Source organism: Schistocerca nitens, chromosome 2, assembly GCF_023898315.1.
Source record: "Schistocerca nitens isolate TAMUIC-IGC-003100 chromosome 2, iqSchNite1.1, whole genome shotgun sequence".
NCBI classification, from domain to species: domain Eukaryota; kingdom Metazoa; phylum Arthropoda; class Insecta; order Orthoptera; family Acrididae; genus Schistocerca; species Schistocerca nitens.
The window spans coordinates 63,525,163-63,540,304 of NC_064615.1; the positions used below are offsets into that span (position 1 = coordinate 63,525,163).

The window sequence follows — 15,142 nt, forward strand, 5'->3', positions numbered from 1 at the left end:
GCCAACACAAGGAATAGTGACGAACAGTACTGATGCCTACGAAAACACTCTCAGCATGGCCAATACATTCTGAGTGTGTGAAGGCGAGTATCATCAGTTTGAGAACTGTCCAATCGGTTGTTAGCATTTTTCCAGTTTGGATTCTGTGCAATACGGCCGATGTATGCTATCGTTCGGGCGCTTTAGAGTTTTAAACTTTTTAAAACGAAGACAGAAACAGTGGCTTAATTTATTTTCTGTGCAGAAACAACCCATGGCTATACTGTCAGTCATCAAAAGTATTTTTTGGACAAATAATTAAATACGCTTCCTAATAGTGTTTGTGGTTACTAACACACTAAATTTCAAACAGTTTGCCGCGCGGAGTGGCCGTGCGGTTAGAGGCGCCGTGTCACGGATTGAGCGGCCACTCCCGCCGGAGGTTCGAATCCTCCTTCGGGCATGGTTGTGTGTGTTGTTCTTAACGTAAGCTAGTTTAAGTATTGTGTAAGTCTAGGGACCGATGGCCTCAGCAGTTTGGCCCCTTACGAATTTACACACACTTGAACATTTGGACAAAAAGTTTCCTTCCTCGTAAAACATTAGTAAATAATTGTTGTCCGTTGTGGAAGCATTATTGTAGTGTTAGCAGTTAGCCAACACTACGCACACTACTTGGTTGAGGAGGCCGAATGCACGCGTTAAACTCACGCAGGCTAGAGATAGGTCTGAAACAGGATACGTAATGAATGCTATAAAGAAAAGTACGTAGCTGCTGGAATACCTAACTCTAATCCATCATTGTTGTACATCGCTCTTGACGATACAAGTGAGACTCTGTAGATCATGCAATGTAATACTAATGGCGCCTTGCTAGGTCGTAGCCATTGACTTAGCTGAAGGCTATTCTAACTATCTGCTCTGCAAATGAGCGAGGCTTCGGCAGTGCGCATCGCTAGCTAAGTCGTCCGTACAACTGGGGCGAGTGCTAGTCCGTCTCTCGAGACCTGGCGTGTGGTGGCGCTCGGTCTGCGATCACTGACAGTGGCGACACGCGGGTCCGACATGTACTAATGGACCGCGGCCGATTTAAAGCTACCACCTAGCAAGTGTGGTGTCTGGCGGTGACACCACAATTATAACACACAAACTGTTGAAGGTAAGTTCTAATGAATTAGCTGCAGCCAGATGCCTTTACTGGCTTTTTTATTCCATGATGAAATTTCAAGATACCTGATATCCCATCTTCAGATGTGTACATTTATTTTCGGGTCGTGAACATTATTTCCTTGCCAACGGCGTTGCAAAATTTTACAATGAAAGTTTTTAAGATTGATATTGTGAAATGTTGTAAATATAGAAACAATGTTCACGACGCGTAAATAACCGTAAACTTCTGAAGTTTGGGTGAACATAAAAAGAATGTATTCGTAAGAATGAACTTTTGAGGCACCATTTGTTGCGGTTGCGTAGCGGGAAAGGGGTGTCATTCCCAACGGTGCTTTACTCCATAAAGATTAACTTCACAGACGCTATAGATCTGACTTTATGCGCTAGGAGTGATACTATCGCATCGCACGACAAGACGGCCCGTGAGCTTAAGTAAGTATATGAATCAAGTCGATGTGTAAAACTTATAGTCGATGTCGACTATAACTACGTGATTTACCTACTTTGCCTTCTTATGCTTAGTGTGATATCTGTATCATTATGAACTTTGGGTCAACCTCTACTTAAATGTTTGTTCATATTTTCTGCGAAGTTATCTCACAAGAATTAATGTAAGCATGTAATTTTAAAATTATGTTCTGTTAAAATTCTAATGTGTTAAAATAGTATTTGTTCATTTATTCGTTGGTTCGCGCATAAAGTACGTCGGTCTGTACTTACGTAAAACCTGGGGGGAAGTCCCTGCACTACGAAAGACGAGAGTAGAAGTGGTGGAACTGGTGGTAGACTGGTAAGGAATCTTTGTAGCACAAAAAATTCGGTGGCTAGCATTCAAACTGTTCGCATCTTGTATGCTGAAGGAGGCAAAGAAAGGAGAAAGACTAAATAATAATGCCTCAGACGTGGAAATTTACTGGGTAGTAGTTCATGATATTTATTTGTTACCTCTGAATCATAATAATCCGGTGCGAGGGAAATAACTTTCGGAGCAATTATGTTGTAAGAGCCATGATTACGTTGGCCGCCTTTGTTTCAGCCACAGAAGATCGCCACAGCAATCACCTTTAGCTCAAGTAAAAGTTTAGTACTGTATTTGTTTGCAAGGACCAGTAATTTGCTTAAGATGCAAATAATTAGCACCTTACTTTCAACTTTGTCTCAAGAACCTTGGATCACTCCTTAGTCATTTTACACAGAGAGGATCCTTTTCCTAGTGATTTAATACAGCCGACTGTCTTATTTTATTGAACTGTAGTGTAGTTATTGTTTTAATAGCACTATTAACTTTTGTGGAATAATATATTTCCTAAGTGTCCAGTTAGTTTTGTCTCTGAAATACACAGCGTGAGTTGCGTAGGTGGATAGTTAAAGTCTGGTAAAAGTGTGAATGCAAAGAAAATGATTAATTACTATGCTTAAGCTTCATGCTTGCTAAAATATTAGTTCAATGTTAAAAGTAACTGAATGAAATAGTGGTAATTAAAAGTGATTATTGGACATTACAGTTTAATACGTGCTTCAAAGGCATGTAAAAGTGTCATTTTATTCGTTCATTTATGTTTATGTATGTGTCTTTATTATGATTTACCAGAATCACTTGTTCTCTCTCTAGACAAAAGTTTCTATGTCCCCCATGTTAAATGTTGAGCCAATAGTACTCTCATTACTACACGGAAAGTGTTTATGAAGTGCAGCAATAATTTTAAAAGATTTTATGAAAAATGGCTGCAACTTGCTCAGACCCTAATAGATTGAAGACTCCCTTTTTTCACTTATGCTCTGCTTCATGCAAGGAAATATGGGCTCCCATTGAAAACATATAGTAATCGTATCAGTCAGTACAACAATTTAAAGATCATTTATATGTCAATGTTTTCCAATAAGAAAGTGGTAAATTCTCCTCATGTTTAAGTCGCAGTGCTTCTCCCTTATTAGCTGATATTATGTAGTGAACATAAGTTTTCTTGTTTTGAATACAGACGGTGTATGATAATGAGAGACAGTTTGTTGCCAGAACAGTTTTAGCCTTTATTTCTATTTCGTGTTATTAACTAATTTACTGAGACTTGTTAGACTGTGTTACCGTTTCGTGTCCTATTTGCAGAAAAAGATTTTAGTTCCAAGTAAAGTCATACACAGTAGTTAATTTTCTTGACGGACCGTATAATCTCTTGGTACCACCTTGTATAACTAGAATGGCGACCGTTTTTCTTTCCTCTAACTAAAATTTACTTTATAACTATCGTAACCTTTGCTTGAGTCCCATCAGCCCAGCTACTCATCTCTATCAAATGTAATCGTTCAGGTAATGAAACGATGTCCGATGCCTTAACAATTAGCACACATTTTAAGTTACTTCCAAAGGATTAAAATTAACGGGACCCTCTCTTGTAGTGTTGGAGGGAAATGTTTTACTTGTCTTCGCGCGTAACGGGACTATTAGTGGCCAGTAGTGTTACATGCGCTTCACAACAGGTTGTCTGTGACTGGTCTACAGGGATAGAAATGTATTTTTTTAGTATAATAAAGTACAGGTATTTCTGATTGAAGGTGCTGGTTATTACAATTCCCATGTAAAGCTAAACCGTCATTAACGAAATGAAGCTGGAAACGTGGAGGTGCAGACAACAAAAATGCCTCTGAGCACAATGGGACTTAACATCTGTGGTCATCAGTCCCCTAGAACTTAGAACTACTTAAACCTAACTAACCTAAGGACATCACACACATCCATGCCAGAGGCAGGATTCGAACCTGCGACCGTAGCAGTCGCGCGGTTCCGTACTGAGCGCCTAGAACCGCTAGACCACCGCGGCCGGCTGCAGACAACACCTAGAAACTAGTAAGAAAAACAAGTAGATTTAACAGTGATGCAATTCACTGCATGTCAGCTTACCTGAACAATAGGAATGTCGTAGTCGATGATGAGCTGGTCGATGTATGGAACATTCTCGGAAGTTGACTTCAGAGCAATGTCGATGCTGAACGTAGAATTCTGCACAGATATGCTGCAAAAAACAAATGAGATACCATGCATTTGCTTGTATTTATGGGGTTGCTTTAGAGAAAGGTAGAAAACTTGTCCTTTAATAGTACAAGAGGATGCATAAAAATTCTTCATAAGAATGATCGAATCCGACAACGGGATTGGAATCGAATATGTTCCTCTGGTGCAACGTTAACTAGCCGAGACTTGATTCATGAATCGTGAGATACTGGATGAACTCTCAGAGAGCTCTTACTTATTATTTCTACATTTATGATGTGACTCCTGTTTCCCAGTGTCATTCCAAATGCACGCATGTGCTCTCCGCGTTAGTGCCAAAATTTTATAATTCTGGATGTACTTCGCTCTCAAATATTACCGTAGAATACGAAAATCTGAATTTAATTTTTTTCAAATTTAACGCCTCCAAGATTTTTCGTACGTGTTTAAGAGACGCTATTGAAACCCAGCTGACTTTCCGCATGAACTGTAGGATAAAACATGTCGAATCCGTTAGGTAGAAAATCCTGTGTTCAGCGTGGGCGTGTCCATCTCGTGATGGTCGGACACGACAAGTGTCGGAGATGTAGTGTGACAACGTTCACAACTTCTCTTTATAACGAGACAACCTAGGTAGCACTACGACTATATTTAGCCAAGTGATGGGCTGTTTCATCATTTCGGCAAAAAAAGTTGTTTATTTTGGGACCATGACTGTGGGAGACATTTTTCGGTGCAACGTTCTCCTGTAATCGCAACTAATAAGGAATGTTGACTGTTAAACACTGACTTAGCAAATCTCTCGGGATAGTGGGGCACAGGTGGCACAGGCGTATTGTATGCGCACTACATTTCCCATGTTCCCCTGTGCCAGTTGCAGTTTTATAGGAAGCCTTCTCAGAAGTGGTTGTGCAAGTGATGTGTGTAACATGCCACGTCGTCGTGAGCTGACGTCGTTCGAATGGGGTATGCTGGTCGGTGACCGACGGCTGGGAAGTTAGATTTCGGTAGGGGTGCAGGAATTCGGATTCACACGTTCAACTGTGTCAAGGATTTATCGTGAATGGTTGACTGAAGGTGTCACAGTCCACAACAGACTTACTACCGGCCGTCCAGCCAACTTCGTGACCGGTGACATTTGAGACGGATTGTCAACAGTGGTAGAAGGACAACAGTGCAACAAATCAACAAATCACTGATCATTTTAACACAGAGCGTGCTAGACACGTCTCCCAATGGACAATCCGCAGGAACATGGGTTTCAACCTCATCAGGAACAACGGCTTGCATTTTGTAGCCAATCACAGGAATGGACAATGGGACAATGGCGTAACGTGGTATGATCGGACTAATCACGATTAAACAGTACCATGCCAATGGAAGACATCATATGTGGCGCGGACAGCAAGAATCGATAGATCCCGTCTGCCAAGAAGGTGGTGTTCAAGGCGGTGGTGGAATGGGTTCCCTAGCTGTTCTTGAAGAAACGTTAAATGGCCTGCAGTATGTTGAGCTGCTCAGGTACCATTTCCAACCATTCGTGGCCTTCCAAAACCCTGTCAGTAGTGCGGTGTTCCACGATGATAACGCGCTGCCACATCCTCCCACATGGCCTTGGAATGGTTCCAGGAACATGAGGAGGAAGCCCAAACAGTGAGCTGGCCTCGCCGGAGCTTAGATTTGAACCCCCCTGAGCGTATCTGGAATGACACAGAACTCAGGCTCTGAGACTTGGATTCTGCATCCACTAACAGACCAGAATTGGCTGCCTCTCTGCAAACAATTTGGAGTCAGCTGCTTCCAGAGAAGTACCAGCGATTTGTAGACTCATTTCCATGGCGTCTCACTGCGGTCCGCAGGGCCAGAGGAGGCTCCACGTAATATTAAATGCCTATCCCATGACACGCCTAGACACCCGTGGTCTAAGGCGCCGGCACAGTAGCTCAGCGTGTTCGGTGAGAGAGCTAGTTGGCCTCTGTAATAAAAAACTGAGTGGAAGGATCAACAAACGAACTTGAACGGATGTCACGTGACGTCCGCAACGACCAAACACAACGATTAAAAAAAAGAAAGGGGCAGCGACTTTCAGACTTCCATTCATAATAAAAAGTCCTCCGCCACCGCTTAAATTTTAATTAATAAACAGCAATGGTGGCAACAATCTTCCAGCGTAAGAAGTCACACTCATTTAGCCAAGGGCCTTATCAAAGAGGACGGAGGAGCAGACAGAGGTTCAGGGCACTGCCCTGTCCTTGGGGTGAGAAACTGCACCAAAAGGCGGAAGAATCAGCAGTGATGAATGGCATGAGGATGCAGAAAGCAATAAAAACCTCTACATTAAAGACACATGACGTGTATCCACAGGAAATGTGGCCAGTAACTGGAGAAGTGTCATGATGATCTCTCCATTGGCAAAAGATTCCAGAACAGTCCCCCAAAATAGCTCTGAGCACTATGGGACTTAACATCTCAGGTCATCAGTCCCCTAGAACTTATAACTACTTAAACCTAACTAACCTAAGGACATCACACACATCCATGCCCGAGGCAGGATTCTAACCTGCGACCGTAGCGGTCGCGCGGTTCCAGACTGAAGCGCTTAGAACCGCTCGGCCACCAGCGGCCGGCAATAGTCCCCCATTCGGATCTCTGAGAGGGGTCTGTGAAGGGGAAGGTGACGATGAGAAAAATATTGAATAACCAACGAAAGGACAACGTTCTACGAGTCGGGGTCTGGAATGTCAGAAGCTTGTATGTGTTAGGGAAGCTAGAAAATCCGAAAAGGGAAATGCAAAGAGTAAATCTAGATATAGTGGGGCTCATTGAAGTTAAAAGGAAAGAAGACAAGGATTTCTGATCAGTTAAGGATAGGGCAAAATCAACAGCAGCGGAAAATGGCAGAAAGGGAGTAGGAATCGTTATAAATAGGAAGGTAGGGCAGAGAGTGTGTTACAGTGAACAGTTCAGTGATAGGGTTATTCTTATGAGAATCGTCAGCAAACCAACAACGTTAGTTCAGGTATACATGCCGACATCGCAAGCTGTACGATGAAGAGATAGAGAAAGTATATGAGGATATTGAGAGAGTAATACAATACGCAAAGGGAGATGAAAATCTAATAGTCATGGAGGACTGGAATGCAGTTGTGGGCGAAGGAGTAGAAAAAAAGTTTGCTGGAGAATATGGGCATGGGTCAAGGAAGGAGAGAGGAGAAAGACTTACTGAGTTCTGTAATAAATTTCAGCTAGTAATAGCGAATACTCTGTTTAAGAATCACAAGAGGAGGAGGTATACTTGGAAAAGGTCGGGCTATACGGGAAGATATCAGTCACATTAGGTTAGGTTAGTGTTGTTTAACGTCCCGTCGACAACGAGGTCATTAGAGACGGAGCGCTAGCTCGGGTTAGGGAAGGATGGGGAAGGAAATCGGCCGTGCCCTTTGAAAGGAACCATACCAGCATTTGCCTGAAACGATTTAGGGAAATCACGGAAAACCTAAATCAGGATGGCTGGAGACGTGATTGAACCGTCGTCCTCCCGAATGCGAGTCCAGTGTGCTAACCACTGCGCCACCTCGCTCGGTCCAGTCACATTACATCATGGTCAGACAGAGATTCCGAAATCAGATACTAGACTGTTAGGCGTACCCAGGAGCAGATGTAGCCTCAGATCACAAAGTAGTAGTGATGAAGAGTAGTCTGAAGTTGATGAGATTAGTATGGAAGAATGAATACGCAAAGATGTGAGATACAGAAGTACTATGGAATGACGATATGTGCTTGGAGTTCTCTAAGGCTGTAGATATAGCAATGAAGAACAGTCCCGTAAGCACTACAGTTCAAGAGCAATGGACATCTCTAAAATGGGCGACCACAGAAGCAGGAAAGAAAAACATAGGAACAAAGAAAGTAAGTGTAAAGAAACCATGGGTAACAGAAGAAATACTTCAGCTGATCGATGAAAGAAGGAAGTACAAAAATGTTCAGGGAAATAGAAGTCGCTGAGGAATGCAGCAAGTGGGAAGTGCAGAGAATATAGGGCTAAATGTGAAGAACTCGAAAACGAATTGTTTGTCGGAAGGACAAGGCGGTAGAAACAACGTTCGGGAAATTACAAGCGAGGGTGGTAACATTATAAGAATGCAACCGAAATTGCATTGTTAAATGCAGAGGGGAGAGCGGATAGGTGGAAACAGTACATTGAAGGCCTCTATGCGGGGAAAGATCTGATGTGCTAGAAGAAGAAATAGGAGTCGATTTAGAAGAGATAGGGGACTCAGTATTAGAATTTAAGAGAGCTTTTGAGGACATAAGATCAAATAAGGCAGAGGGGGCTCGATAACATTCCATCATAATTGCTAAAATAGGGGAAGTGGCAACAAAATGACTATTCACGTTGGTGTGTAGAACGTATGAGTCTGGCCACATACCGTCTGAATTTTGGAAAAATACAATCCACATCATTCCCAAGATTGCAAGAGTTGAAAAGTGCGAGAATTGTTTCACAATCAGCTTAACAGGTAATGCAACCAAGTTGGTGAAAAAAATAATATAAGAAGAATGGCAAAGAAAATTGAGGATATGTTAGATGACGATCAGTTCGGATTTTGGAAAAGTAAAGGCACCAGAGAGGCAATTCTGACTTTACGGTTGATAATGGAAGCAAGACTAAAGAAAAATAAAGACATGTTGATAGGATTTGTCGACCTAGAAAAATGGTTCGACAGTGTAAAGTGGTGCAAGATGTTCAAAATTCGGGGAAAAATAGGGGTAAGTTATACGGGGAGATGGGTAATACACAATATGTACAAGAGCGAAGAGGGAATAATAAGAGTGGACGACCAAGAATAGTAAAAGTAAAATCAAAGACCTCTATTAAAAAGGGAGTTCCATTGTTAACCGCACAAGACAGAGCGGACAGATGGGAAAAGTGCATTTACTGGACTCTACGAGGAGTCTGCTGATACAATAGAACAAGAATACTTTATTACAGTTATAGTTTGACAGAGCTTTGGAAGATTTGCGAAGAAACAAATCAGAACGTAAAGTTGAACCCCTTGAGAATTTATAAAATTGTTGATACAAAAAGCCAACAAAACGATTATTCAAGTAAGTGTGTAGAATCTTTGAGATTGGACTCATATCGTCGGACTTTCTGAAAACATCTTTCACAGAATCTTGAAGACAGTCAGCATAGTAGCTCATGTAAACAGTTTCCTAAGACGAATAACACATAGAGAACGTGAAAGAAAATTAGGCATCAGTCAGTTCGACTTTAGAACAAATAGGGACATCAGAAAGGCAGTTCCTTCATTGACCTTAACAATGGAGGCAAGAATTACGAAATGTCATGACAGTTTTATATCATTTTTCGACACAGAAAAAGCGTTTGACAATTTAAAATGATGCAGGACGTTCGTAATTCTCAGCGAAACAGATGTAAGCTCTAGGAGATGACGGGTAACATGCAGTATGTTCAAATGGCTCTAAGCGATGTGCGACTTGACATCTGAGGTCATCAGTCCCCTAAACTACTTAAACCGAACTAACCTAAGGATGTCACACACAGCCATGCCCGAGGCAGGATTCGAACCTGCGACCGTAGCAGCAGCGCGGTTCCGGACTGTAGCGGCTAGAACCACTCGGCCACAGCGGCCGGCTGCAATATGGGCAAGAACCAACAGAGAGGAACGTAAATGTAAGACGAAGAACGAATTTGCCAAAGCCATCAACATTGTGGGGTTATGTTCATCGAGGACTGCACCATTCGTCTGAGGCCTGATGTTTGTCGGGAAAACATGTTGAGACAGACAGCTAGCAATATACGTCTCAGGCGTGCTGTCTCGCGGATTCGGTGAAGGAAGTGGATCAGTCATATTTTGAGCCAGTATCATGTGTCTGGGAAACGCTACCTGCCATCATGTCTTGTGACAATAGTGCAATGGTGTTGCGGTAGATTTTTTTGTTCTTGGCTAGTGTGTAATCCACTTATCGTTCTATACGGCAGAACGATGTGAACACGTTTTACAGAGAAGTAGATCGTGTGGTTCCATAATTTCTGGGTGGACACAGTCCTCCCAGTTGGCCCAAAAAAGGCAGCGTTCATTTGTTTCGCATTCTGCTCTGGGTACCTATGAGCCATGGTGTGTAGGTACTGTCATATACGAACAGTAGGGAAAGACCGACGGCAATGTGTTGCAGGCCGGAGACGGACAAGGGACACCTAGAATTTTCTACAGTTTTTGTTGTTAACAGACATGATGTGTTTTCTGCAGCGTTTGTAAGTATCAGGAGTTTTACAAAGTGGTGTACGATATATATATATTGGCTATTTGAAAGGTGTTATTGTTTCTTCAGTAACAGAGTTTTACGGTGAGTAAAACTCAGTATATTTTTAAAACCAGTTACATAACCTGTGGACGTTTAAGCCATGCTTCATCTTGTACCCCGAAATACGTCTTCCACCATGGACCACGTGATATTTGTAGATGAACTGAGTTTCTTTGATATCTTAATAATCTCTCTTGTCTTTAAAATGGAAATTTGTGCTAGCTGGTAACAGCTTCTATTTTAAGATTTTTTAACTTGTAACACTTACTGATTATGGAGTATAGCAGGGTAACCTTGTAATCATAGACTGTTACACACGACGGTAACGAGAATTTATGGGCTGCAACACTTTTAAATTTGAAAATAATATCTGTTCCTAGGCATACATTGTAGCTTAGAACCTACATTAACATTTGGGAAAGCCTTAATTTTCCAGAGTGAATTTTGTAATTTAAGTAAAAGATTGCAGCACGCAAAAACTGAATGCTATCATTTCGAAAAAGAATCAGGAAATATGTTATATTTCTGTTACACGGCTGGCTAGAGGCGAACGGTGAAAAGTGGTCCACACAAACCACATTGTCACGTTCAGCAACGATAACTAAGCGCTGAGAGAATGCAGTTTTCTATTGTCTCCATTACGCAGATGGCTGTACATAACGATATCCTGTCAACAAAACTGAACTGAAAAAGATATTTATCAGTTAATGCAACCGAACGCATGAACTCAGTGACCAATGGAGTTGGTGCAAAACTTCTTTGAATAGTTTCTATTTTTCGACTTCGCATCCGTAGGCCGGCCGAAGTGGCCGTGCGGTTAAAGGCGCTGCAGTCTGGAACCGCAAGACCGCTACGGTCGCAGGTTCGAATCCTGCCTCGGGCATGGATGTTTGTGATGTCCTTAGGTTAGTTAGGTTTACATAGTTCTAAGTTCTAGGGGACTTATGACCTCAGCAGTTGAGTCCCATAGTGCTCAGAGCCATCCGTAGAAGTGGTTCACTTCGTGTTTACACCCAGTGCAGTGATATGTACGAGAGGTTTACAGAAAGTAAGTTCCGATCGGTCGTGAAATGGAAACCTCAATGAAAATCCGAAGAAGCTTTGCACAGATATGTTCGGTAGTGTCTTAAGTAGGGCTGTCGATCTTACCACGTTGGACTTTGAAGTTCTGAGCGCGCAGTGAGCACATGAAGATGCCTTGAACACGGTATCTATCGCCAAGGATGGGTGCCTGCCCAGAGATTTAGCCCGATTTCTTGCAACCCTACATATCGTAACTGTAGTATCAACGCTCGATACCACACTTGTTAGGAGTTGCAGATATCGATCGCGGTCCGTAATAGATATCGCTGGACCAGCAAGTCGCGACTAGCGCCGCTCTGCGGCTTGTGACAGGTATCTAGCGAGCTCTCGTCCATTCTTGTTCGGGACGTCATCTGGGAATGTAGGATAGCCTTCAGCTGATAGGAGGCAACCTCTAATAAGGCGCTTAGTCAAGTATGGCATAAGTAATGCCTCTCTAGAAATGCTTGTAATTATATGTATGCAGCATTTGAAGAAGCCTGTAACACAAGTTAAGTACAAAATATATTATTTTTTACCAACGACTACTAATTATTTCAGTCCTTGCAGATACAGACTATGCAGCCAGCTCCTTACCGACTTCACTGCCAAACCTGCAATATATGTTTCTGTTTAGCATTGGCCACCTGTCGTCATAACAACCAACGACGAGATTCATAACAGTAACTGTCATGTAATTCCTTCTTCATGACAATGCTCGTTTGCACACTGCAGGGGCAATGAAGACGTCGCAGCGTTTTGGATGGGAAGTTTGTGATTGCCTACCAAACAAACCGGACATGTCTACCTGTGATTTTCATATCTGGTCATATGAACCGCTGCCTATAAAGACAACATTTTGGCATAGATAACAAGCTGCAGACCAGTGTAGAGAATTGGCGGACAGGACATGCAACTGCCTTCTATGAGAAGGGCATGGGAAAGCTGTTACAACGCTACGACAGATGTCTAAGTCGGAGCTTCGAGTGTTTAGAGAGTTACCCGGAAGGTGTAGCTAACTTTGAAAACAAGGGATTTCTGTTTTTCACCGTGTTTTGCGTTTCGTTACCAATTGTAACTTGTTTCATCGGTTCACGGGCATCGCGTCGGATAATGTTGTGGAAGCTGCACAGTATTTCGACGAGACAGCTGCTCATCATCTTCAGGTGCTTACTGATGTGTTGCTGTTTTTTTTTCTATATTGTAACCCATATTGGCAGGGGAGGGCTGGCAGCGGCACAGTCCACTGCTCTTCAGCCAAAAGGCTTTAACATAAAAATACAGTAAATGGAGATGATGGGAGTTACAATATACACTAATACGGGGACATTGGGGGACAATTAAAAAGTGACACAAAGTAAAAAGAACACAGCTGGCAATTCGTTGCGTACTTAAAACCACTGGAGTCAAACAAGTTAAAAGTTGACCACAGTATAAAAGTCACACAGAGCGAGACACTTAAAAAACATAACCATCAGAATGGGAAGAAATTACATGTGGTGTCCCACAAGGATCCATGTTATGGCCATTGCTTTTTCTTGTGTACATTAATGATCTCTCATCAGTTACGCTGCCAGAAGCAGAGATCGTTTTGTTTGCAGACGACACAAGTATTGCAATAAATAGTATGTCGAGTGTAGTTCTAGAAAGATCTGCTAATGGTATTTCCATGGATATTAATACATGGTTTAAAGCCAACTCACTGACATTAAACTTCGAAAAGACTCACTATATGCAATTCAGAACCTGTAAGAAGTTTCCAGCCAGCATATGCATAAAGTATGAAGAAGAGCAGATAGAAGAGGTTGACAGTCTTAAATTCCTGGGATTACAACTTGATAATAAATTCAGTTGGGAGGAGCTCACCATAGAACTGCAGAAACGCCTTAACAAATCTGTATTTGCAAAATGGTTCAAATGGCTCTGAGCACTATGGGACTTAACATCTGAGGCTCTGAGCTCTGAGCACTATGGGACTCAACTGCTGTGGTCATCAGTCCCCTCGAACTTAGAACTACTTAAACCTAACTAACCTAAGAACATCACACACATCCATGCCCGAGGCAGGATTCGAACCTGCGACCGTAGCAGTCGCACGGTTCCGTACTGCGCGCCTAGAACCGCGAGACCACCGCGGCCGGCTTAACATCTGAGGTCATCAGTCCCCTAGAACTTAGAACTACTTAAACCTAACTAACCTAAGGACACCACAAACATCCATGCCCGAGGAAGGATTCGAACCTGCGACCGTAGCGGTCGCGCGGTTCCAGACTGAAGCGCCTCGAACCGCTCTGCTACACCGGCCGGCCTGTATTTGCAATTCGAGTGTTAGCAGATATAGGCGACATAAAAATGAAAAAGCTTGCATACTTTGCCTACTTTCATCCCATAATGTCATATGGTATAATATTTTGGGGTAACTCTTCAAGTCAAACAAAAGTTTTCGGAGTCCAAAAGCGTGTAATACGTATTATTTATGGGGTAAATTCACGGACGTCCTGTAGAAACCTCTTCAAAGAACTGGGTATACTGACTACTGCCTCTCAGTATATTTACTCCTTAATGAAATTTGTCCTAAATAATATATCTCTTTTTCCAACAAACAGCTCAGATCTGCACAAGGACTTAAAAGCACTTACTTTAGTTCAAAAAGGGGTCCACTACTCAGAAACACTCATCTTGAATAATTTGCCAGTAAACATAAAAAATTTAGTTACAAATAAAGATCAGTTTAAAAGGAGCCTGAAAGACTTACTAGTGGCCAACTCCTTCTACTCCATTGACGAATTTTTTAATAGAAACAAATGATGTATTGTATGTATTCATACTATTAGTATTGTTATTTCAGCTTAAAAAAATAAAGTAAAATAAAGATGACATGTTCCACATCCACGAGGATCTCCTCAGCACGGATCTTTGGAACGAATAACTAATCTAATCTAATCTACTGGAAACGACAGAACACTCACAAAGAATAAAAACCGCTGGCAAGGACCTGTTGAAGGACTGTAGGTCCAAGAGGAGGAAACAAGGGGGGAGGGGGATGGGGGGGGAGGGAGGAAGAGGAAAAGAGGGGAACAGGGGACACATCAAGAGGCAGGAGACGGGCAGGGTGGGTGATGCAGATGGAAGACAAGGCAGGAGGGAGTGTAGAGACACTGAAGGGAGAATAGGAAAGAGAGGGGGAGTAGGAGGGGGAAGCCGCTCAGGAGAAGGGAGGAGGAGGAGAGGGAGCCCTAAGGAGGAGGCAGGAGGAAGGTGGGGTTATAGTAGGTAGGAAGGGTAGGCGTCAGAGCGAAGCTCATCATCCGGGAGGGGTAGACGTTGAAAGTTGCGTTGGGAAAACAGGTGACGTGTTGCTGCAATGGCTCGGCAGTATATACGCTGACTTGCTAGAAAAGCGCTGGAGCCAAGGGTTGAGGCTGTAACGTCATCGTAGACGAATCATAGAGCACGACGACATCCAGTGCCCCTGCCGAGCGAACGGGCCACTGGCTTTTCATTCGCGACGCGGGATAAGCGCGGCCGCCAATAGCGTCCCAGCGCGCCCGCGGGCAGAGTATTGGCGCCCAGTTCAAGTGTGTGGACATCGATACGCCGCCTGTGCTGACTCGG

At 42.9% G+C, this 15,142-nt stretch overlaps 1 protein-coding gene across 1 annotated transcript in view; it reads right to left on the reverse strand.

Annotated features, from left to right (window-relative positions):
• LOC126235718 (uncharacterized) overlaps positions 1–15,142 on the reverse strand; it is a 45,758-nt gene that overhangs the window by 5,679 nt on the left and 24,937 nt on the right. Inside the window, exon 5 of the mRNA XM_049944490.1 lies at positions 4,046–4,157. Within this exon, the coding sequence (XP_049800447.1) occupies positions 4,046–4,157 (112 nt within the window). The remainder of the gene's footprint in view (positions 1–4,045; positions 4,158–15,142) is intronic.